Source organism: Varanus komodoensis, unplaced genomic scaffold, assembly GCF_004798865.1.
Source record: "Varanus komodoensis strain SLA01 unplaced genomic scaffold, ASM479886v1 scaffold1, whole genome shotgun sequence".
In the NCBI taxonomy this organism is placed as follows: Eukaryota; Metazoa; Chordata; class Lepidosauria; order Squamata; family Varanidae; genus Varanus; species Varanus komodoensis.
Genome location: NW_025335268.1, coordinates 6,829,847 through 6,856,503, shown reverse-complemented (window position 1 = coordinate 6,856,503; position 26,657 = coordinate 6,829,847). Strand labels below are relative to the sequence as shown.

General features: G+C 41.9%; 1 protein-coding gene across 2 annotated transcripts in view; it reads right to left on the bottom strand.

The window, feature by feature from the left end:
• The window catches only part of CNIH3 (cornichon family AMPA receptor auxiliary protein 3), a 79,355-nt gene extending 53,910 nt beyond the window's left edge, over window positions 1–25,445 (bottom strand). For both annotated transcript variants that reach the window (XM_044448229.1, XM_044448237.1), the window contains exon 1: window positions 25,365–25,445. In XM_044448229.1, the coding sequence (XP_044304164.1) occupies window positions 25,365–25,445 (81 nt within the window). The remainder of the gene's footprint in view (window positions 1–25,364) is intronic.
• Between the last annotated feature and the right edge of the window lie 1,212 nt (window positions 25,446–26,657).

The window sequence follows — 26,657 nt, the reverse complement described above, 5'->3', positions numbered from 1 at the left end:
TCCGTCTTGTCTGGATTGAGCTTCAGTTTATTGACCCTCATCCAGCCCATTACCTCGGCCAGGCACCGGTTCAGCACAGCCACTGCCTCACCTGGATTGGTGGAAAATGAGAGGTAGAGCTGGTGTCATCAGCGTACTGATGATTCCGCAGCCCACACCTCCTGATGACCTCTCCCAGCGGTTTCATGTAGATGTTAAACAGCAAAGGGGACAAAATGGACCCCTGCGGTACTCCATGGCAGAGCTGCCATGGCGCAGAGCCATAGTCCCCCAGCACCACCTTCTGGAAACGGTCATTGAGATAGGAGCGGAACCACTGCAAAGCAGTGCCTCCGACCCTCAATCCTGCTAGCCTATCCAGAAGGATACCACGGTCAATGGTATCGAAAGCCGCTGAGAGGTCCAGAAGAACCAACAGGGACGCACTCCCAATTATGTGTGTTCCCAGAAGAAAAACACAGCAAGATTTTCACCTTTAGAGTAGAACAGAAATAAACTTAAGTTATTGCTCAAGAGATAAGGGCGGATACTCATAAGCTAGTTACTAACTTCATTCCACTTGAGGCTCCAGCCAAGAGAGGAAGCTTGATAACAGCTGTAATTTCTTTAGTTCCATGAAAGTCTCACTACTACTTGAATTTACATAGAGCAGGTGTGATGCTTAATCCTCTGAGATAGTCAAAAGGGATCAATCACTTCATAATGTTCCACTTATCATATCAGAATTACACAGAGATTTGTGTTCATGAATCGTTCTACACAAGCAGCAAAATGGGCTTCTTTTCCTGCAATTATTTTCATTTCTTAAAGTGAGACTAAATAGTTGCCACTCTGTTACCATTTGTGGTGTGGAGTGTTAAAAGAAAAAGGGAAAAAAACCTAGAAAAGGAAAGGAGAGGAATACAAAAGGGCAGCAGAGAAGATGGATGTGGCTTTCAAAAATTGCATTTTCAAAAAATTCAAGGGAAGCAAGTCTACCAGTGACATCTATAGGGTATTTGTCCTGGCACAATGTAATCTATTGAGCATAACAACATAAGATAATGAGATTATCGTTAATGGATAGTCCTCCCTTATGGCCATCATTTGTTCCCACATTAAGTTTGTTGCTGAAATAATCAACAGGAATACAAGAAACTCCCTTAAAATGAGCCAGGACGTTAGTCCACCTGGCTCAGTATTGCCAACATTCATTGGTAGCTGCTCTCCAGGATTTCTCCAGCCCTATCTGGGTTTAATAGGGTTTTAAATGTTGTACTGTTAATCTTTATGTTTTAATACGTTTCAAGGTTTTTCAATTTTGTTTTTTAAAATACGCTGTTGGGAACTGCCCAGAGAGCTTCAGCTATTGAGCAGCATAATAAATAAATAAATAAATAAATAAATAAATAAATATTCCTTATCCTTTCTATTTAATCTTCTCAACAACCCTGCAAGATAGGGCAACCTGGGAATCTAAGATTGTCCAAAGTCAGCCAGTAGGCTTTATGGCCAAGTGGAGACCGGAACCTGAGTGTCCCAGGTCCCCAGTTCAACACTCTAATGACTCCAGAAAGATGACAAAACACATCTGTTACATGTTAACACCCTTAAACACCACAGAACAAATACTGCAGCTCCACTGTCCTTATCTTTAATATTTTGATTTAGGAATTCTACCAAAAGCAGTGATATATAGTTTAACTACTGAGGAACAGTTTTTAAAAATAAACAGAAAAGGATAGATGGTATTTGTCGCCAAGCCAATTAGCTAAGATGTTTCCAAATATGTCAAATAGATGTTGGAAATGTAAACATAAAGTGGGTACTTTCTATCACATGTGGTGGACTTGTGATAATGTGAAAAAGTATTGGATTAAAATACATAGATGGATGGAGGAAATATTACAGAAACCCTCTGCTTTTAAACCTGAAGTTTTCTTGTTAGGCATTATACCAGAAGACATCAACAGACAGGAAATGTACTTGATGTTGCACTTAATTACAGCAGTGAGGATTGCATTTGCTCAATATTGGAAAAATGAGGAGCTACCCACGGATGAACTGATTGTAAGAAAGCTCTTGGACTGTACAGAAATGGATAGATTGACTTTATCATTGAAGGAGAAAGGGGATACTAACTTCTATCGAACTTGGGACTCTTTCTATAATTGGCTGGAGAAACGGGACTTGGCGTAATCTGAATTTGATTTTAGAATATTTATATATATATGTATGTATGTATGTATGTAGTAGGGGGTCGACCCAGTGAATCCGATGTATGTGATATTTGATGTTTTTATTAGTGTTAGTTTAAAACACACACACACACACACACACACACACACACATATATATATATAAAAAAATAACAGAAAAGGGCAGACATTACTGCACTCAACCACTGGTTCCCTAATAGACTAAGCTTTATTCCAATCAAGTTACAATCAAGCTCTCCCCGCATCTAACAATAAACACTGCAAGATTCTGCTTCTATCATCAATGGAAGCGCCAAAACAGGAAACATCTACAAAAGGCTTTGCCTCCAGCATCAATCTTATTATTCTGTCTATACTAATACCGATATGAATTTCCAATCCCATCTTGTATGGATTATAAGCACTACTCTTACTTAACCTGTTAAAGACAAGATTTGTTTATATTGACTCACCCTTATTTAGATGTGTTCAGGGGGACTTGTTTCCAGCCTAAATCTCCATTCTCACAGTTTCTTTTCTATTCATGCTTCTCTACTATTATAAGTTACCAAGTTTCACAAGCTCAAACATCTTAGCAGCTAAGCTCCAGGTCTTATTTACCAAGATTTACTTATGCCACCGAGTCAACATGCTTGCCAAAGGTATTGCAAACTATGTTATTTAAGTCCTATAAGCTAACTTGGCATGTGATTAGGAAGCACAGAGAATCAATGCATCTTCATCTACTTCTTCAATGGCCATCTGAAGCTAGGCAGGCAGCTACAAGATAGAGGGCCTTCTCATTTGTGGCATCCCACCCATGGATCCCACTCCTCCTTAAGGAGTTTCACCTAGCACCCACATTGCTATCATTTTGGCACTAAGCAAAGATCTTTCTTTTCACCATGCATTCTGGTGACCTAGTTCCAGATATTTTATTGATAACATCCAGGCTATTTTGTTGATTCATTTGCTTTTCAGCATTTTGTTTTCTTTCCAATATTTGTATCCTTTTATATTTTAACTATTTAAAATCCAGTCAGTTTAATAGTCCCCTGATCCTAGTGCAGAGGCATGAATATCCAGATAGGCATCTGCTCCTCTATGCATTTTCCTTGCTGGATTGGGGCAACTATGTTCACCCTCTGTTGAAAAAAAATACCGTATTTTTTGCTCTATAAGACGCACCTGACCATAAGACGCACCTAGTTTTTAGAGGAAGGATCCATGGAAAGTTTCCTGATAATCACAGGCACATTCCACATCACTTCCCCATGGGCTTCATTAAAAGATGGGTTGCCACTTGAAAACACACACCAACCTGTGATTAACAACTCTCACCTGCGCCAGAGGAGGGGGGAGGAACAGCGCGTGCCGGCCAGGTGGTGCCACGTGGTGCAGGCAGACCGGCAGCGTCCCGGGCGTTGGGCACACACACATTTGCTCTATAAGACCCACAGACATTTCCCCTTACTTTTGAGGGGGGAAAAGTATGTCTCATAGAGCGAAAAATACAGTAACTAACTGGGCCCCTGTAAAGTAAAACTTTCGTAATAGTCTTTTCTCTGTATTTTTGAGATCCTTTGTAACTCTCCCCACCTACATCCAATATGTTCTTGCTTAATGTCTTATTTTTTCTGGGCTGCCACCACATACTCCCTATGCATGCTCCAAGCAAGAAGATGTAAATTAGGGATTACTTTTCTTAAGAGGAAGTAATAAAGGAGTTGTCTGGAGGAATCTGGAGGAATTAAGCATTAGCAATAACTGATCTACAGAAAGTTGAAAAATTGGAAAAATAAAGGCCACTCATTGCACAACTTTAAGCAAAGGGTAACAGATGGGATAACAGAAGAATTGGGGGAGGGACCAAGAAAGAAAAAATTATTCAACAGGAAAAAGCTAAAAAGCTCAGGAAATGTATACGCAAGAGAGCCATAGTTATCCCTAAGTATGGGCCAATTTCATTGCCTACTCCCTTACTATGCTGCTTTGTACCACTGGAATATATAAACTGTTCTTTCCTTTAGAGGAAACAGCATATTTGAATTTATTATTTCATACGTTCAATAAAACGTGGTGATAAGTAGTTCAATGCTCTGCTAATGAGCATGGCTAACTTGTCTAATAATACTTTCCCACCCTGTCAGTGTCCAGATATATTGGACTCTCCAGATATTCAGTTCCCATCATCCAAATCAAACATGTTTGGTCTACTGATTTGATTCCTCTACCGAGATATACAATCCACAACACTGCTCAGGTACAAATGTTACCCCTATTTTAAAAAAAGAACGGACACTCATGAGACACTGCATGGCCTGTCATTAAAACCTGAATGATAATACTCAAAATATCACATGGTACAGTCATTCCTGGACAGTACCACTTCAGATCAGATATGCAAGATCATTGAAATGCTCGCCATACTCATTCACGGGGCATGTTTGCATGACACAAGTCACAGTGGTTTTAACCACTGCTGTTCTGTCATGTCATCCGAACCTCATCATGGTATTTCAACATGATACATTTGATCGTCAGAAACCAAGAACAGAAACAACCTGGAAAGTACATTGCAGTATGAAAGCCAGAACCAGAGAGTTGCTTCTAACCAGAGAAGGCCTCTGACAAGTGCTGTTTGTGCAGCCATCAGAGGTGTCTCTGTTCTTGCCCTAAAGATCTTCTTTGGGACAGGAGTAGATGATCATTTGGGTGGCACTGAGAAAAGGAACAGTGCTGCACAGCTGATTCCCCCATGTGGAAGTGGGAGGAGCAAAAATCAGCAGTGCCAAGCTGGGAGCTGGATCATTCAGCTAATTTCCTTGCTCCCCCACCCCATTCTCATTCCCAATTGCAAGGGAGGCATCCCCAACCCAGCACTTGCAGGCCCACAGCAGCCTGGCCGCCTAGGCAATACGACAAGGCATGAGCCCTGTTTGCACAGGAGAGACTGCTTGACAATCACAGCAAACCAAACTCAGCTTGGATGATGGAGGAGAGAGGACCGTCATTCCTCCCCATGATGTCTCCTGGGAGACCACCTGGAGGAATGAGAGGGAAGGAGATGGATTGCTTGGATTGATGGATGGAATCCAACCACTCTCCCTTTCTGTCAACAAGTCAACAGCCTTTACAACAGGGTTGGTCATTTGTGACCCTTCAAATGTTTTGGTCTACAACTCCCATCAACCCAAGCCAGAGTAGTCAATGAGGAGGAACATTGGGAATTGTAGCCCAAAACATCTGGGGATCACATGTTGTCCATCTGTGGTCTATGGAACTAAATGAAGGACAAAGAAACCATATATATGCTTGGCTCACTGCTGTTGAACAGAGGGTAGCACTGAACAATTCACTCCAACTAGAAAACTGGACCCATGCTTTGCTAATCACCCTCTCCATTTCTCTAGCAGTTGTTTAAAGATAGGAGAAGGAGAAATTAAGTTGTGCTCACAGCAACAGGAAGAAGAAGAAGAACAAGGACCTGTGGCAGATAAGACAAAGCAAAACAGGGGGTATATAGCCCATTCCCCTTGCAATTATTTGCAGTGCAAAAGTAAACTTCACCAGAGAGTGCAAGGTATACGGGTTAGGAATGAAATAGGCATATTCTTAATGCATTTTCCAGGGCCAAGGTGGCATTGACCCTTCAGATAAGAACGGTGAGGCCTGGGAAATGAGGTCTGTGAACACAAAGATGGCACAGGAGAAAGACCTTCTCTAACGGCTGCCATCTCCAGGTCTTCAGGCAGACTCTCGGAACAGACAGGATTTGGAAGTGCTGGGAGGGGACATGGGGGAACAGCCAGAAGACCTGGCTTGATCCTTGACCCCCTGAAACAGAGTTGGAAGAGAAGGGCAAGCCTGTGTAGATCTAGAAGGCTTGCCCATCTCTTCAGGGCACATCCAGAGCAGTGGGACCCAAGGTTACTGAAGAGGCAGGTTCTCAGAAGTAGTCTCTAATTTGGGTTTAATGAACTGCTCTGTGCATGCTCAAAGATTCTTTTTGTTGTCTAATAGCTTGCTGGATGTACACTGGAAATAAAGAGCTTTTGCCTAAGAAATGCCTGTTGTCTGAAAGAGAGAAGAGGACCCAGCTCCTGAAAATATATTGTTGCATTGCCTAGTAAAGACAACTATGCAATCCAGTACAGAATTAGGTGTACTTAAGCCTAATGATTTCAATGGGTCTCAGTTGTGCAGAAATGAAGTCTCCTGTATCTTACCACTCAAGTCCCTGGTTTGAATCCTCTGGTATCTCCCAGTGGAGCATTCTCTCCGGGCATATCTGCCATGCAGCAACAATGTTGAGAGAGACCATAGCACAGTGGTGGAGCACAAACTTTTCAGGCAGAATATCCCATGGTCAAACTTCAGCATCCCTAGGTAGGATTGTGAAACAATCCTATCTGAAACCCTGGAGATTCACTGCCAAGCGACATGACAATGCTGATCTAGATGGACCAAAGAATTAGGATTCCTATGGTTCTAGCCTTGCATAGACTAAGGCAGGAATTGTGAAGTCAATGAAAAACATGGTGCAAGAAATTAAGAGGACAATGGCTGCATTCCTACAGCACAACAAGCAACCCTATGTGGTACCATTGCTTAAAATTTTTAACACAAGCCACCTGACTGATGATCAGGTAGTTTGGACTTTATTGTGGTTTCCATCTTCCCACTGTTAGCATGTATCCAATCAGCCACTATGCCTGAAATTCAATCCCTAAATGCATCACTCCCTGCCTTTGTTGGCTTCCTCTTCTTCATTCACCAAACATAGAGGCTAGATGAATGGAGCAGCTCCTCTAGTTGTCACTCTTTCCAGAGGACTCTGTGGTAGTTGTATATTGGGGGTGCAAAAGCCATGGCCCCAGGTTCAAACAACACAACAAGCCATGATGGTACAGAGAAGCCACAGAACAAACCCTTACTTCTTACCATGGTTTAAGTCCTAATATACTGTGATGAAATATCATGACTGAGTTCAGATATTATCACAGACCATCAGTGGGAAAAACACAGCACAGCACAGCGGCTTGTGTTGTCTGGACCCAGCCATTGTTATACAGCAACTGCAAGAAAATGCAAGAAGAGACAAAAATTATTGCTCTGCCAGCTTCTTTGGTTCTTCTCACACAACCACCAATAAGAGATATACTCAAGGGTGACAAGATAATAACTTATGTCATAACTTCAAGTTATGACATACAGTAGAAATTACTGCTCTTCCTATCATGCACCCACTCTCAGTTCTCAGGTCACATTAAGGACAAGTCAAGGTGAAAACTTAAGTAGCCAAACTACTGTGGTCCAGTACTGCTCATCTGTATGCATTTTATGAAAAGTAAAGGACAGTAGTCTTTTCAGCTGACAATCTGGCACTTATCTCAAACACGAAACTGACTTAACATTTTTATTAAGTGAGGGAAAATATAATATGCATTGGCATTTGATGTGTCCTGTACTATTTAAGTAGTGCTCTTAACTGGTAACATTAACTCTGAGCAAGAATGGTTTGAAAGTTAACTTTCAACTCTTTACCGGGTGATTCATAATACAGAGAGGTTTGACATTTAAAACGGATAGGAAATTAAACTCCACAGGAGCTGAACAGCTTGGTCCACAGAAAACAAAGTCACCTAGCAACCAGTTGTATATCACATTTATACTCAAAGAAACCTAGAGCAAATTGTCCAAGTCATGCTATAGAATCAAAACAGAGCCTATACAGGCTGAATCTGAATTTAGTCATAATTTGCCCACTCAAAAAAGCCTTCAATACAATCAAGGTAACAGGATATTTTCTATTTAAGATATTTTTACCCTGACCTAAATGCTTAGACTATTGGGTGGCACAGAAATGATGATAATAAGAATGAGAATATTATTATAGCTCAATAAATCAGCTTACCAAACAGCAACAGCATAATCAACAATCAATCAAATCATTAATAAAAGAGCAAAACAAAACTGTAAAAACTGAGAGAACCAACAGAGGCAAATTTCAGTTCTCCACTAATTAAGAAGCTCCATGGCTCCCAAACACCCTGATTCCCTTCTCTTCACTAACCATCTGAAAACAAGTAGAGAAAGAAGATGGTGAACCTCCCAAAGGGGGTGAATTCTATAACTTTTTATAGAAGTTATATAAACTTCTACAACTTCAGTGCTGCCACTGAAAAAAACGTTTGTGCCACCAGCCTCTTCATCTTTAGCAGATCAAAGCATGCCATTTTTAATACATTATTCCATAAATTTCTGGTGTTCCCATGTATGCTCTCCTGGGATCAGCCATCTGATCTAAATTGCACCTCAATTTAGATTTGGGGATAATCAAGAAATACAACCACCTGTATGAAAGGTAACATTGTTTATTGAAAACAATGATGAACTGTAGATGCAGATTATGAATAAAGTTTTTTTTCACTTATTTTTAGTATGTGTTTAAAAAAACCTAAACAGCACAGACTGCAAATGGAAAATGCAACCAAAGAACTAAAAGAAGAGTGAGACTTGGCTGAGCAGCAATGATCAACCTAGAAAAGATAATCAAATGTAAGGATGTTTCACTGGAGACCAAGGCCAAAATCTTCACACTATTTACTGCATTCTTGATCAGAACACATGGCTGTGAAGGCTGCACAGTGAGAAAAGTTGACAGGAAGAAAATCAATGCATTCATAATATGGTGCTGGAGGAGAGCTTCCTCTGAACCAAAAGAAAGAAGATCAAAGAGGTCCTAGTTCAAATCATGCCAGAACTTTTCCTAGAAGCAAAAACAACCAAATTGAGGTTGTCATACTTCCAACACATCAAGAGAAGACAGGCATTTCTCAAAAATACAACATGGCTAGGGAAAGTCAAATGCAAAACAAGGGGAAGAATATCCATGAGATGGATCAATTCCATAAAGGAAGCAACAGTCTCAAATGTGCAAGAGCTGAGAAAGGCTGTCAAGGACGGGACATTCTGGAGGGTATTCATTCTTTTGGTGAATGAATACCCTCATGGAGATGACTTGATGGCACATAACAACAAAAACAATGTAAGATTTGCATATACATAACTCCAGTGCATCAATGCAAGCAGACTTACGTTAATGAAATTTTATACTTTTATATTTCTGATCTTCACCAATACATTTCAAGAACCAGGATGGTTCATAATACTCCCAATTCCTTAAAGGAACAGTCTACAAATTCCCTTTCCTGCCCATCCTTTTTCCAATAAAAACTCCTTCCACTGGTCCTTATCACAGCTAAGGCTGATGCCAGCACAAAGTTTAGGGATGGATTGTTCTAACTGGGATTTAAAAAACAAAACAAAACAGTCACCTGCCATTAAACCCTGACTCCACATCCTGGTTAAAACTGAACTTAGATTAGCTTTAACTATATTTAAGCATGATTGGTGCTCATGCAAACTTTAATCACAATGGAGGTGAAGAGGTTGGAGATAGCATGATTCTCCTCTCCAAGGCTTAGTTCTAGTTAGGGAATTAGAAGTGGCAACAGTTTCAAGCAGTAGCAAAGATGGAGTATCCTTATTTTCACCATTTGCAGTATCTACTCGTAAAGCATCCCTCCTGAATGGGCCAGCACAATTAGAAAACAGTTCTCCTAAATCCCATTCCTATCAGGTGGTGCCGTGCTTGATGGCCTCAAAAGCTGTAAAGAGTTACAGCACCAAAACAAGGAGATATAATACCCCTGTATAATCTCTTGCATAAATTATCCACCAGGACAACAGCACTTACAGAACCACCATGTATGTTGGGAGCACTGTTTTTCCACTTATTTGTCCCAAGTTGTGTAGCTTCTGCCTGCCCATGCTGTGGACATAAATCTACCTTGACTTAGCAAAGCTTTTGACATAATGCTCCGCAATATTCTGAAAGGCAAATTAGCAAAAAGTGGAATAGATAGAAAAACTATTAGGTGGATCCAAAATTGGCTACTAAATCAGACACAAAGAGTACTCAGCAAGGGCACCTTCTCAAACTGGATGGACGTAACTAGTGGGGTGCTGCAGGGTATAATCCTGGGCCCTGTGCTCTTCAACATCTTTATTAATGATTTAGATGAGGAAGTATAAGGAATCAAATTTGCAAATACAAAACTGGGTGGAACAGTAAACAGCCTAGAAGACAGAATGAAGATCTAGGCTTACAGTATCTTGACAAACTTCAACACTGGGCAGAAAGGAACAGAATGAGATTCAATAGAGTCAAGTACCAAGTCCTCCACAATGGAAAAAGAAACTACAATACATGGCTCAACAGAATGGAAAAAGAAAACGACTTTGGAGTTATCATGGACAACAGGCTAAACATGAGCCAACAACGTAGCTACCAAAATGGCAAATGCTATTTTGGAATACATTAACAGAAGGATTACTTCCAAATCACAAGAAGTGGTAGTTCCCCTATACTCCTCATTGTGAATCAGACCTCATCTGGAGTACAGTGTCCAGCTCTGGGCACCAAGATTTAAGAAAGATGCAGAAAATTAGAAAGGCTCCAGAGATGATTCAGGGTTTGGGAACACTGTCCTATCAGGAGAGACTGAGAGAACTGGGCATGTTCAACCTTGAGAAGACTGAGCAGGGGCATGATATCACTCTGTAAGTACCACAAAGGCTGTTACGAAGGGGAAGGTCAAGATCCTTCCCATTGATACCAGAATGTTGGTCACAGAATAATCAATTCAAGTTGTGACAACCCAGATTCAGGCTGGACATCAGGAAAAGCTTCCTCACTGTCCGAGCAATGCAACAGTGGAACCAGTTGATTAGAGAGGTGGTGGGTTCTCCCACACTAGAGATATTCAAAAAAAAAAAAAAAACTGAGTGTGATGGTGTAAACAGGTGTCCTGCAATAGCAAGGAATTGGACCTTGATGGCCCCATCTAGTATGATTCTATGCTGCACCATGCAAATGAAAATACAGAAGCAACCTAGTGACACAACTAGCAGCAAATGACAAGCTGGGTGACTTATTAGTAAACAGATACACTTGAAACACCAGGTATGTGTCTGGGTGCACATGTGCACACTTGCGTGTTGGGGTGCAAGTAAATCTACCTTGTTTTAAAATAAATTGCATTATTCTTCTTTTAAAAGTAACTTTTTATGGGCAAACATTTTCGCAGTAAGCAGATTATTACTTCCTTCAAGACAACATAAGCTCAGGAAAACACGTTGGCTGGTGTTCAAGTCACATTTACAAGAGTTCTCTGCAGTAAAAATGCACATGAGACTCAGCAGGAAAATTCATGGTTCAATGGTGATGAAGATTCAAAGACATTTGGAACATCTGGAACTGCTTGTGAGTTGATGATAGCAACCTGCTTATGTTAGAGCAGCTCCCAAGATTAAGGACAACCTTATACACTGCAATTTCCTAGGCAGGGCTAGAAATAAAGCATGTGCTTAAGCACAAATGGTACTTTTTGTGTTGCACTCCACACATTTCACTGCAGATTTATCTTTCTAAACAATGTTAATTTCCATGGAGGAAAATTAAGAACATAAGAAAAGCCATACTTTTCAAATTACATGAAGTCAACCAATTCAATTGTAGCACAAATTAATTGACCCAAGTCTGTCAGATCTCTCTCCTTCTCTCTCTCACACACACACAGATGGGGGAGGGGAGAGAGTCCAATTTAATGCCACTTCTTGTTTCAATTTTGCAGCAAATTAAGAATACTCCTAACAATCAGAAATTACCTATGTTCAGTTTATAAATATATCAGAATAAGTAAGAATTTACATGGAAAATTTGTTATATACTACATAGACCGTTTCAAGATTATGATAAATTCAGCAAGCAGAATGATGTCCATAAAACTGCAAATGAAATGATTTTTGCAAACACAATCAGCAATGTGGGGTTCCCCAAAACATTCAAATGTAATTAGCCTGACTTGTATAGGGTGATTTCCATCAGCAAATTGTCAGTCTGCACCAGAAGTTTTTCAGTTCATATTGGTAATTTTTTCAGTTTCCATTGGGAAATCACTAGAAAGTAATCAAATTTTGCATATTTACTAAACACATGTAACATTCATAATAAAGCTGTAAAAAAGCTCCCCAAGTTCATTTTTTGTCCCAATGTATGACAAAAATAGAAATAGAGTTAGTGACAGATTTTATTTTCTTGGGCTCCAAGATCACTGCAGATGGTGACTGCAGCCAAGAAATTAAAAGACGCTTGCTCCTTGGGAGGAAAGCTATGGCAAATTTAGACAGCATACTAAAAGGCAGAGACATCACCCTGCCAACAAGAGTGTGTATAGTCAAGGCTATGGTTTGCCCAGTTGCAATGTATGGCTGTGAAAGCTGGACCATAAGGAAGGCTGAGCACCAAAGAATTGAGGCCTTTGAATTGTGGTGCTGGAGAACACTCCTGCAAGTCCCTTGGACTGCAAAGAGGTCAAACCAGTCAATCTTAAAGGAAATCAACCCTGACTTGAAGATGAAATGCAAATATTTTGGATGCCTACTCAGAAGGAACAATTTACTGAAGAAGATCCTGATGCTGGGAACGATTGAGGGCAAAAGGAGAAGGGGACAGCAGAGGATGAGGTGGCTAAATGGAGTCACTGAGGCAGTGGGTATGAGCTTGGGTGGACTCCAAGGGATGGTGGAGGACAGGAGAGCCTGGAGGAATGTTGTCCGTGGGGTCATGGATCAGCGCGACTTTGCAACTAAACAACAAACAATGGCTACAATGTATCACAACTATTAATTTTCCCAATACCTTGCCCAAAATATTCAAAGGGGGAAAGTTAAAGCATTTGTGATGTGATTTAAAACAGTTCTATAAGTCCCAGCACTCCCCAACCAGCCATGCTCTTACATGGTATGGCAACTTTTCCTTATATGCTTGTAAACTTTAAAGATGATAGCATGTACTTTCCTTACATTGTTTAAATGGTACAGAAAACAGCTGGTATGCTGAATTAGCCCTCCTCAACCAGGTGCCCTCCGGATACAATTCCCAGAATCCTTCAGTTACCATGACTGACTGGGGATGCTGGGAATTACAGTCCAACACAACAAGAAGGGATCTACTTGAAGAAGACTATGCTAGTGAATTTTAGCAGCCCAAAGAAAGCATGTTATGCTGACAACCATTCGTCTTTTTCAACAGTCAACTGTCTTCTACTAAGCTTGTTGGGGCACCATCAGTTTTACTCACACCATTTATTAACTACATTTCAAGCCAAGTCATGAATGTATTTCAGTTCCATATTCTCACATACTTGCTAGGAATAATCACCTGATAAACATTAAAGATAGGTTTGAAACAGCCAAGTTTGCCTAATAGAGTATTTGCAATTGGCATCCGTTCATAGTAATGCATATATGAAACAGAAAATTTTCTACAGAACAATAAAGCACTGGATATTTTTCCTGAAAATTGTCCACTCTGCATCACTGCAAATGATCTTCTCTACCACCAACTATTGTCTCAGCCCTCAAAGATGTTGACGTAGCTTTCTTGCAGCTATGACAAATAATGCCACCCTATGTGAATAGTTAATACTGCTTTTTGCTTTTTGTTTCCATTTGTTATAGTTTCCTGTTTATTTCTGAGTTACTAAAGTTAATTCAAATATATTAGGGAACCATAATTTTGCAAAGACTGTTCAAAATATTTAGCATACCAAGGACTTATACAACCAGAGACTCATACGTTCTTATCTGAGAGACTATGCTGAGACTAAGGCTCAGTTCAGATAAAATGGCCAAACCGTGAAGCCAGTTTGGCCATCAGAAACAGGTTTCTGTTAATGCAAAGTTCATTTATTTTCCTTTTTTTTCAAGTAGTCACTGTACCATAAATGTCTAACACGGTATATGGGACAGCAGTCTAATAACTTTTTTGGGGTAGTAACAATTCTATGCATGTCTGCTCAGAAATAAGTCTCACTGAATTCAGTGGGACTAACACCCAGATACGTCTGTACAGCATGTGTCCAGAACCTCAATCTGACCTTTCCCAGACTCCCAACCCCCTTTTCCCCAGCCACTAATTATTTCATGCTTTCCAGGTTTATGTGCAGTTTTCTCCCATTCTAAGAGGCTGAAATGTGTCACCTAAGGCTCAAATAGCTGGAAGTAAAAAATTTAAACTAAAATATGTTGGTAATTTTGGAACTGTTGGTCCCACGACTTTGGTATTCAATACTGGAATGCACTCCTCAGGCTGAAGATCTGACACTAGGCCGTTTAGACCAAGAGTGAAAACCTGGTGCCCTTCAGAAGATTTTGACTACAATTTTGTCACCTTAGCCAGCATGACCATTTGCCAGGAATGATGGATGCTGTACTTCCAAACATCTGGATGGCACCAGTTTAGAAAAGGCTGTCATAGGAATGACAGGTATGGTACGACAGGAAAAGGAAAGGGCTTTCATACCTTTGGCTCCTACAACTCCACTTATACCTACAAATAGAGCTGTATGTAAGCTAGATAGAGTTATATAGGATCACTATTTGAACAAAGTCTTTCTCCCCACACAATGTCTAGGCAAAACAGGTGGGGGACCACATTGCGAATACAATTAAATATTTTTTAAAAAATTGGTTGTAAGAATGTAAGATTTTAAGGATTAACATTTCCTTTGTCCACACTGCAATTTTAAAAGCTAGCTAGAAGATGTGTGGGAGTGATATACTATGGTTTTACTCCAAGAATACAATTAACTCTCAATGACTTTAATGGCTGTTATTGTCATAACCTGTGTAACACTAAATTACACCTGAAACTGAAAGATCACTTAGACCCTGGGTAACTTCACCATTTCCTTTGTAGCTGAACTACAAGCAATTAACATAAAAGACTCAGTTAAAAGTCAAGCAATTAATTACTTACATATGTCCTCCATACAACCCCTATTAGTCCTGCTAGCTGAAGTTGCTGTTTAAATGCTGCACTGACTATTGTCAGTTAAGCACCTAAAGGGATTTGCAGTACAACAGAACTAAAAGAGAGAGCTGATCAAGCTATAAAGATGCTACAGATACTCAGTGCTGTCACAAAGTAATAGTGTCAGGAATCAGAAGTCATAATCTGAGTTCACATAATTAGACTTATTAGCCTCTAGGCTTAGTAGTGCAGCAGGACAAAAAAAAAAGATTCTTGAACTTTTTACTAAAACAGTAAAATTTTTACTAAAACAGTAAAATTATGCAGCTCAGGATCACAATAGCTGATGGAGCACCTTTCCTGGTATGAATCTACCCATATACTGTGCACCTGAGACCTTCCTGCAAGTGTTTTTCCAGATGAGTTTGAAGGATACCAACAGGTCATTTTCTATTCCATTCCTAATTATGTCTAGCCTGAGTTTGCCTTTTTTACAGCAGCCATGCACTGGACTAATATTTTCCTCAAGCTTTCCACTATCACCCCAAGATCCCCTTCTTGCTGTATCACTGTTAGTTTAGCTCTCATCGGCATGTAGTTGTAAGAGGGATTTTTGGACCCAACAAGCATTACTTTATACATATGTATATGGGACTGCATTGCCATTTAGATTCCCAGTCCCCCAGCTTGGTGCTTTGGAGTTCCTTGCAATCCCTTCTGGTTTTGACCATTCTAAATAGTTTGGTGTCATCACCAAACTTGGCCACTTCGCTACTTTCTCCTAATTCCAGATAATTTACAAATAGGTTGAAAAGTGTTGCTCCTCGTACAGAGCCCTATGGGACTCCACTGGTGACAACTCTCCATTGGGTGAAATTGCCATTTATTCTCACCTTTTGTCTTCTGTCCTTTAACCCATAGTGATCCATAAGAGGCCTTCCCCTTTGCAGTTACACTAATGTTTTGTCAGCTGTGAATACCCACATCACTTTGGCTATTGGGAGGCATACAAATGTAATGAATGAAATTTAATGAGATAACAAAGAGTCTGACTTGATTTGTACAATTCTTATCCCCACCTCACCTCATAAAGAAAATGATGTTCTCAAGAACTGCACCACTGAATATATAAAATCTTAAAGGGGCATATCATAGTTGGGTTATTTTTATACACATGAAATACTGAGGATAGGCACAGACAATGCACTTAAAACAAGTCCCCTTAGGGCACAATCCTATGCATGTTTAAATAGAAACAAGGTCCTACAATACAAAGTCCCAAGGCTGGCTGGCAAATGCTGGTAGGACTTTTTATGTTTAACATACATACAAAGTTGCCTGCTTAACTATGGCCTCCAAAAGGAAGGCTGGAGAATAAGAAAAAGGTATTAGCAACCTTTGAAAAGCATTCAGCAAAGCACATGAAAGAAAATCTTCATAATTGTAGAGAAGCATCTCTATCCACCCTTGCTATAACTTGGTGCTTGAATACTATTGTTAGAGGATGCTCATATGACACATTCTGTAAAGTGGTAGATTTGGAACTGGCAAAGGTGTAACAGGTAAAAACTGAATGACTCAACTCATTAGACATTCTGAAAGATACTTCCAGACAGAGGAGTTTTCAGGTGTCAGACATACTGAATCAACGTGCCTAACGCCTACATACCACAAGGGGACTGTGGCAAAATCTGTGCTGGTTGTTGCCAGTCCAAATAGCTAATCAAAGATTACCAGGATAAGCTCAAGTAGTTCAGAGGAGTGACTGCTGAAAATTCTTTTGCAAGCTTACTTCCTCTGTTTCTGATTCAATGCTATATCATGAAACCAGCTGTGAAGGGAACTGATGTCTGAACAAGTTTAGAAATATGTACTGTCTTTAGAAAGAAAAATACACAGGGAGTGTGTGGGGGATATTGCACTAAAAATACTGCACTTAAAAGCATCTTTGAAAGAAAACCACTATGTTGTTTGTTCATGAGGCATGGACTATAGTTCTCTAGGTCTTTCGGTTCAGAGCCTCTTGCAACTCAGGACTAGATCCCTTTTCAGGTAAGCTGGGGGGGGGGTCATTCCAGTGCTGCCTATGGTAAAAGGAAAATACCAGCATATTTTAGCCCATTAGAACTCATCTGCCAGAAACTCAGCCTTTGTAGAAACACTTCAATCATTCAGAATAAAGAAAAAGCTACCCAAAAGCTAAGAAACTACCCAACAATCAATGGTTGGGGAAACAGGTTGGGACCAAGGGAAGATGGTGTGGCCACCCAGTCCAAAAGGCCAAATTTGCCCCCAGGCCAATGGTACTGAACTGCTGCTCCAAATTATGTTTCATCAGTCATTGAGGGTATTTGTGTTGGTATCGAGACAAAGGCCAACCGTGGAAGCAAGAGTCACACAGGTAGAGAAGGTGAAGATATGACTCAAAATGATGGTGAGAGCATGGCAGGCTGTCATCAGCCTGCATGCCACAGAAGAGTAACTGTAGATGTGTGTAAGAGAAAGCAAGAACTAGGGCTTTTCTACATGAGAGATGTATTGTGCACCTGTAATCCCACACAAAAATTGTGTGGCCTTTTCATAACGTTGGCATCCTCCCAGGACCTCTCCTGTGTTTTCCAGTTATTTCCCCAGCTTTTTTAGAATGAGAAAATTCTGCTGTTTTCCTAGGTGGCACCGTAATTCACTGGAGAACACTAGTATATTTTTGCAATTTCACTGTATACCACAGTGCTACCTTTATGCTGCAATGGAGCATATAGGAATATATATAGAAAACTAGAGGGGGGACACTCTTGTGTGAAGGATGCAGTAATCTTCCACAGAAACAGCAACCTTGGTAAAGCATCAATTTATATGCCTTGTGTAGAGCAGCCCCCAGAGGTTGAAGTGATGCGGAGGCAGAAAATAGGTCTAGAGTGGAAGAAGGAGAGGATTTGAAAAAAGTTTGCTATATTGGGAGGAAGCAGGGTCAGAAGGAAAAGATCAGGGTTCCTGTGATATTTAAGTTATGCCTCATTATTGATTCTTTCTCCCTACAGCAGCCTCCCTCAGTCCTTCAGATATATCAGACTAAAATAGCCAAGACTGGCTCGGTGATGATGGGAGTTATAGTCTAATACAGGGGTCCCCAAACTTTTTGAACAGGGGGCCAGTCGACAGGTGCCAGCGGTGGCTAAGGGCCACCAAGGTGGTGCTGGCAGGGAGGCGCGGGCCGGTGTGGGGGCAGGGCATGCATGCATGCGGGGCAAGGCAGACATGGGGGGGGGCATGCGCAGGGCGAGGCATCAACTTGCTCACAGACTTGCTCGTGTGATTGTTTCTGAGCGAGTCCAAAACGATCTCCTCACGAGCAAGCTGCTGCTGTGTGCAAGCACTGTGAGGCACCGGCTTGCTTGCGAGATTATTTTCTCCAAGCGTTTCCAAAATGAGCTCCTTGCAAGCAAGCCCATAGTCTAATACATCTGGAGGATATCAGGCGGGGAGGACTTCCAAGCAGCATATAGTCCCTATTTACAGGCATTCAGACCTCTTCTTACCCCTAGAATATGTGGGGGATTACAATCTGAGCCAAAGGGTCATTTTTTCCATTCCATCATAGCAGGTGGGGTGCTGAGAGGTTCCCCGAGAAGCTCAAATGTTTGTCAATATTCTGTACCATCAGAAATGATCAGTCAGTGTCAGGAGCTTAATAACTCCAAATGCAGTAACAGAACATGGATATTTACTCAGATAAATGACCTGCTGAATTCAGTGCAACATAGGTCCAAAAAAATGTTCGTAGTGTTGCCGCTTATGGCTCTACTGACCCATAAAGGGACATAGGCTGGACTAATTTGGCTGTCCTGGTTTCATTGTCCCTAACTTTCCAGAAGACCTTGTAAAGAACAGCAGTGACAAACTCAAAAATGTTTGCTTCCCCCCTCATCTCACAGCATCCTGTCTGTTGAATATCCCTTGGCTTCCTGCATTTGTTTCTGCTTCCCAGTATCCTCTGTGAATATTTACCTTGGTGCTGGTACCTGATCAGATGTCCACCTCTTCCCTATTTTTCCTAGTTCCTCTGATTTGAACCTGACTCTAACATAACTTAGTCCCAAGTTAGTCCTAATCATAGCAACATAAATCTCCCCATATATATCCAATTAGGCACAATTTTCCAATTATATTAAATATATCCAATTAGGCACAATTTTCTTCCTTCAGATATGTAATTTATGTATTGAATGAAGTTTCTTCCTTGTCAGATTTTCTTACAATATTCTTTCCAGATCAAGTGAATGGGGTTTTTTATGTTGATTCTACCACAGGTTTGACTCAATGAGTCTCAAAGTGCTCAGCAGTTTTTAAATATTTCATATATTAAGCTACAGTACCAGTGAAAAACACTAGTGAACATAGTTGCATAGCAACACACTTTAAAAACAGAATCACATTTAAGGAATTGGCAAAGGGGCAGAAAGAAATGGCACGTAACTATATAGCGATCACCATCCAGCAGAAAGTTGCCTTTCAAAATCAAACCTTACTAGTCTAGTCAAACTGAAACATGCTTGCCTATGCACTGGATTGCAGCTTGTGGTTGTTCAACTACTCCAAAAAGATGACAAAATGCTAACAGATGATGAAGAAACAGCTGAAGTGCTTGATTTCTACTTGGTCTCAGCGGTCTCCCAAAGGAGGATCTATGACCTCCCTGGGAAGGGTGAAGTACAAAGGACAGGATTGAAGCTTGAGATTGACAGGCAAGAGGTCAAGGGACATCTCATTACTTTGAATAAATTCAAATCACCAGGCCCAATCAACTGCTTCCTAGAGTAATGAAGGAATTGGCAGAAAATCTCTCAATACCACTGTCTATTATCTTTCAGAAATCATGTGTCGGTCTCCAGGTGCCAGATGAGTGGAGGAGGGTTCATGTAGTCTCTATCTTCAAAAAGAAAAAAAGGAGAAATCCAGGAACAACGATCAGTCAATTTAACATCTATCTCTGGGAGAATTCTGGGGTAGATCATAACGTAGTCAATCTGCAAATACCTCAACATAATGTAGTGATTATTAGACATCAACACAGATTTGATAAGAACTAATCCTGCCAGATTATTCTGATCTCGTTTTTTGATCAGATAACATCCCTGGGGTACGGTAGGAATTCAAGATGCAACTGGACAGCCATCTGAGAAGGCTGGTTTAACTTGGAGTCTTGCATTAAGCAGGGGTTGGACCCAGTGGCCTTCTGGCCCCTTCCAACTCTACTGTTCTATAATTCTATGAAACCATAAAAAGAAGGTCTGCAGCTTCTTAGCCGCAATCATATGGCATTTACAAGCACGCTGATCATAAACAATAAGCCAGGATTCTGAATCCTGGTTTAATGTACTGTGTGAACCAGGCCATTACCTTGAAGAAACAATTGTGCCCTAAAAGGTATCTTTACCACATAATGAATTAAATAAAGAATAAAGCATATTAAGAGCTTCAGCTAGCTGATATTTTACTGTGCTTATGTAAGCATAGTCTATTCCTATTTCAGTAAGCAGGCTCATTTTGAAGGGTATGCTCATGTGAATCACAGGGTACAGTTTTATGTAGCAACTGATGGAGCAATTATTCTATGCTGTATAAATACTTATAAATGCACTTTCATAAGTTGGCAAAGAAACCCTTTTCAGAGAAGTTTCCACTGAGTTCAGAATAGTCCAAAAGCAATCACAGAGAATATGCTTCTCTTTAAAGCATTTCCCAAAAGAATCCTACAAAATAAGGAGCACATTTCATGTCTTAAAGGGTAAGTTGCTTTATTCTTCATTATCTGTGTGCTTTGCTGAGTCTAAGCATGGACCAAAACAGAGTTCAAGTCAGCGGACTGTGGCGTGCCTGCTTTTAAGAATACAGGCTTCAGCAGCAACACTCGCTTCATCTTTACCATCCCCAGAGCCTATCTCTGTAGAAGAGAAGCTCTTCTTCTTCTGTGCCTCCTGCTTTCATCACCATGGATGCCACCGTGGTGGCATTTTCCAAGCAATCGGTTATTAAAGTTACTCATTAATTGCAAAAAGAACTCAGTGGCTGACAGAGTCAGAGCTCTCTTGCCCTTCAAATTCTTGGAGCTGTCTTGACAGAAAAATAAATTGGTGTGGGTGGGTATGTGTGTCTTTACATTCTCATCCTGTAAAGGAAAACTGCTGAAAGGATCATAAGTGGAAACTGGCCACATCACTTCCTTAGCAAAGTGGTGTGTAATGACATGCTGTAAATGCTATCCCCTTTTTACACCTTGTCACATTTCAACCAGCTGAAAGATGAATACAAAATACCAGTTTTCCCAAAATTATGCCATGATTTTAAGTTAAAGACTGAGGACTAAGAAGAACTAGGCTCTAGTCCCCACTCAGCCATGATGCTCAGTGGGTGACTCTGAGGCAGTCACTCAGTTTCAATAACCCAGTTTCACAGGGTTGTTGTGAGGCTAAAATGGAGTGGAGGAGAACTGTGTGTTCTTCTTAAGAGGAGAAAAGGCAATATACACATGCAATGTGCTAATATTAATCATTAGTAGTAATAACAACACCAAGATACACAACAATATTTGTCAGATTTCAACCCATCTGGAAGGTTCCATATTGGGGAAGGCTGAGCTATCCCATTCCCATGAGAAAATGTGAGTGGCTATAAGATGACAGCAGAGTGAGAAAGCAGATAGTATATAGTCTTCAGTCATCTCCTTGATGCAAAGAACAGATGCCTCCAAGGCAGTCACAGGGAACTGTTAAATTTATTCATTCAGTTGGGACAACATCTGCAGGAATCTCATCATATTTTAAATGAAGTGGAGTAAATTTACTTTGGAAAGGAAGAAAAGAGGATGGAACTTAGATGGCCTTTGATGGAGAACATTGCTGCAGTCATTGTTAACCCAAGGTCTCCAGTGAATGCCAACTCTCCCATACATCATAAAGCTTTTTCCTCCCCCTAGGATAAAGTGGTCAAGTAGCTCTCCATAGAAGTGAATGCAGCCCTATTAATGCTCTTGACAAAGAGCGGACATTTACCCTTGTCACAGATCTTACACAACCTTAAAAGTGATGGGGAAAGCATGGAAAATGTTACAAGCACTGCAGCACTCAAGTATACTTTGGTGAATATCTCAGGAAGACAGACTGACACAATCCATGCCTACAAGTCATGGACTATTTTGCCCAACCTACACACAAGAACTCTATGTGGTTTCTATATCTGTATTGATGACTTATAAATGAATAATTGAAAACTAAGTAAAATTTACTTTTCTAAATATATTCTTCAAATTCTGAGAATTACGAGAAAAACCTCCTACCTGAACAACTTGATGGCAACCTTTTGTGAGTTCTTAGAAGGGCCTTCTCTGTGGTGCTCCCACCTGTGGAATACCCTCTCCATGGAGAAATACAAAAGCCTATTCACACCTTTCTGCTGGCTTGAATTCTAAAAACTTCATTAGTCCAACCTGATTTTGGTTGATTTCACTGCACTGTTTTAATAAATGGCTTAGTCATGACTGCTTTGTTAAATTAACTTCCTACAAATCATCCACATAAAGAGATTACTGTCCAGCCAAAAAAGCAGACTAAAATGCTCCTGGTCTAATTTTGTTTCATTGTGTTTTGAATGCTTTTGTTTCAATCTTGTCTAGTTGGCCAGCTTGAATAAAATGTACCTGGGCCTGAAGGAGGAGTTACCAAGACCTGACTGCTGACAAATACGAGTTTTGGAGGCATTGGACAGCAAGGGAGGTGGCAGTCCATTCTGTGGTATGGATACAGGGCTTTTTTTGTCATAGAACGCACCGGAATGGCGTTCCAGCACCTTTCTTTTCAATGGATTTTACTAAGTGATTTTGAATCACCTGTCGGAGTAGTAGGTCAGCAGCAAACATCATTAAGGGCTGCTTTTGTGTCCTTTTGTGTCCCTGCTGATAGCGAGATAGTGAGGGCACTGCTGGGCTCGACTTGGGATTGGTGTGTGTGGTCGCACACTGCTTACTGCCAGCCGGCCACGACCATTATGTTTATCTGTGTGACGTGAGTTCCGGCACCTTTTTTTTTTTTTTTTTTTTTAAAAAAAAAGCACTGTAGGGATATATGGTTTATATATGAAATAGAGGTATATAATTGATTCTTATATTATTTCCACAAGAAACAGTGAAAACCAGTATGGTCCAGTGGTTAGAGTGCTGGACTGGGACTCAGGAGATCTGGGTTCTAGTCCCTGCTCAGCTGTGAAACACATAGAACGGCTTGGGTCAGTCACTGACTCTCAGCCCCAACCTACCTCACAGGCTTGTTGTGAAGACATAATGGGCAGGAGGCGGACACTATGAACCATCCTGGTATTCAGGCAAAAGGGGAGAAAAGTGGGATATAAATGTAATACTACTACTACTACTACTAATAATAATAATAATAAAATAAGCACAAAAGAGCATACACGGTTGCTTTCCCACACTAGCTTTTGTGACTTGGCCATCAGAAAATCTTGCCACTAGAATAATCTGACAAGTGTGTTGTTATACTGGCCCCACATCTACCCGTATCCCCCATTCTCTTTCGTACTTGTGACACGTTTCATGTGGCATCAATGCAATCTTAAGCATAGGACTACAGCCATGGGAGTCAGTTCCATTGAACTCAATGGTGCATACTTTTGATAGGAACATAGAAAACTGCCTTATACTGAGTCAGAACATCATTCCATCTGTCAACACTGACTAGCTTTCCACAGGTTCAGACAGAAATTTTTCTGCCCCTAACTGGAGATGCTGGGGAGTGAGCCAGGGAGCTTCTGCATGTATGCATGGACTGCTCCATATTGCTAAGAACTATGGACCTCAGTAACTTGCCTAAGTACACATCCAGTTAGCCATTGCAAAAAGCCAAACTCACGAAGAAGGAAATAGAAATAAACCAATCAATTTGCTTGTTCACCCATGCTGATATACATCATTTAATTTCTCTGCACTTGTTTTGCATGCACTGAGTGCACAATGTTTGGAGTCCAAAGGACTGCACAGGTTGTCAGCTGGGGTCCACACATGCATACATAGCAAGATTCTTCCAAGATCCAAGCTTGCTGAGATCTGCTGATCTAGAGATTGATGGGCTTTACAGATGAAAGCCCCTCCAGTATCCCTGCATTCCCCACCAAGACTGCTGTTTCTCTGATGCTATTCACTGTGGGAAAACAGTGCTCTTGGAAGTCTGGAAAATGTGGGTGGTGGTTAGATGACTTCAGGGACTGTGTAGGAACAGCCAAGGCCCACATGTGATCCCAAAGTGTTCACCATGGGGTGTTTGCAAGACCTTGACGCACACACAATTAATGAACAAGTAAGGATTGTACCCACTAGCCATGCTGCTTCAGGCTCATGCATTGCACTGGCCTTCAGGGTCATGCAAACGGGAAACATAATTGATGAGGATTCATATTCATACCCTATGGCCGCCTTCACAAACTAGATGTCCTCTAAAAGTTCTGGACTTCAGTTCCCATCAGTTCCAGCTAGCCGGGTCAGTAATCAAGAAAGCTGGGAGTTACAGTCTAAAACATCTAGATGGCAGGATGGTAGGGCATCTGTATGTCCCTCTTCACCTTGCTGCTGATTGAATGTACAACCACCAGGAGGTGTGGCTAGAAGACACATTTCTACTACCCACTCCTGGCAAGATGGCCAAGAGCTCTACTTTACAAAGAATAATCCTCTATTTGAAGAGCTGCCTGAGGACGGTCCTTTATTTGAAGGTGTCCCCTAATTTATAGACTGCCCATTCTGTGTTGAAGAAGCACAAGGCGACCATGAACCCGTAAATTCCCAGACCAAACCTAGCACCTAGACAGTAGACGGAGTGAGCACACAGGGCAACTGGTCAGTTTTGCTCCCTCTACAAACACGGATTTCTATTTATATTATAGCTATTCAAAATGTGCATTTGTCTATATATCAATGTATGCAAATATTATGTAAATTGGCTCCCTCTTTTCAGCAGTGGCTAAGGGACCACACTACCCCTCACACATCACTGGTCATGATGGGTTCTTTGAAACGTTCCCCACTCGTGATAAAAACGACTTACAGCTTTGCCTCTTAGGCGATGTAAAAGTTCTAGCTGTGGTCTTTTGATCCACCACACACTTCAGTCCTCAAGCGATTCACGTGTATTGTGTGAACCGTTCCTACGAAGAAGGAGGGGAAGTCTAAGCAAAAGCTGCCACTCGAGCTGGTGGAAAGATGAGTAGGAAAAGGGTTGCTGTGGGAAAGGTCTACTCACATGCCAGATAGCGAAGAAGATGAGAGCGGCGCACAGGACCAGCGAGAGCATGTAGCAGAAGGCAGCGAACGTGAAGGCCATGGCGGGAGCGGCGCCTCGTGGAAACGGCGTGCATGCGCCCCGCTTGAGAGGCGGAACACCCTCTCAGGGAGTGTGGAGGAGGCGGGAAGGCTTCTTCTCTTCCGCTTACCACGGAGAGGCCCGCGCAAACTCGCCTCGGAAAGCGGCCCGGACGTGAGAATACACCCCTTAAGGAGTACGCGAGCTGCACAAGCTTGCGTGTGGTTTAAGCCGTGGGGAAGACGGCGGTCCCGCGCATTCCTCCTACGGCTGCTGAGCGGCTAGATAAGGTGGCCTGGCGGAGGCGGGCAACCAGAGGAAAGAAGGGCGCGCGCTCCTTCCCCCCATAACTAGATCAAAGTGGGCGAAAGTCCTCCGAAATGGCGAGAAGGAGTTTTATAAAAAACCCGAAAGGACAGAAGAGGCTGGCTCAGAGCGCGGAGAGGAGCATGCCGGAGATCCCAGAGCCAAGCGGGACGCGCCCTCGAAAGAGAGGGCTCTCCTGCGCACGTCGGATTTCGCTGCGCCCATCCGACGATCTGGGCGGCGGGAATAAAGGAGCCGGAGCGGAAAAGCACGCTTGGTGCCGGCTTTTGGCTCCCGCAGTGGGTCCGTGGCTCCCGCCTCCCCACTTCTTCAGCTGGAGCTCTTTTGTTCTCCTGTCTCGCCGCGAAGGGCCGGTCGCGCCACCCGCCTCACCGCCCCCTCCATCATCGCTTCTCGGTGACCGTGTGGACAAGCCGCCTCCACACAGCCGACTGCTCGACGGGTTGGGGGCAGGAGGAACTCGCCGTCCACTTGCTGCTGTCGCTTCGGTCTGCCCGCCTGTCTCGTTCCTTCTCAAATGTGCAGCCTCCCGGCTGCTCACACGCTTCCAGCGGCACAAACTAGCCGGCAAGGAGGAGACGCCGTGGCCTGACTCCTCCCGCACATGATGCTCGGTTGCCTCCCCTCCAACTTGGGCGCGCTCTCCTGAGTTATTGCAAGCCCGGAGGGAACCACGTGGCTCCGCACCGGTGCGTTGGATTGCATGTAGGTGGTCCTTTCCTCGGTTCCCCCTCCCCGCCCCTCAACTCTGCCAGACTGAGTGAGCGGGAGCGTTCCTTTTAACTCCAGGGTCGTTTCCCCCTTCGGAAAGCTGTCGCCATGGTTCTTCTTTAATTAGAAAGTGCAGGAAAGATCCAATACGCGGGCCCATGGGGCAAAAAAGTGAAAAATGCGCAAATGTGCACG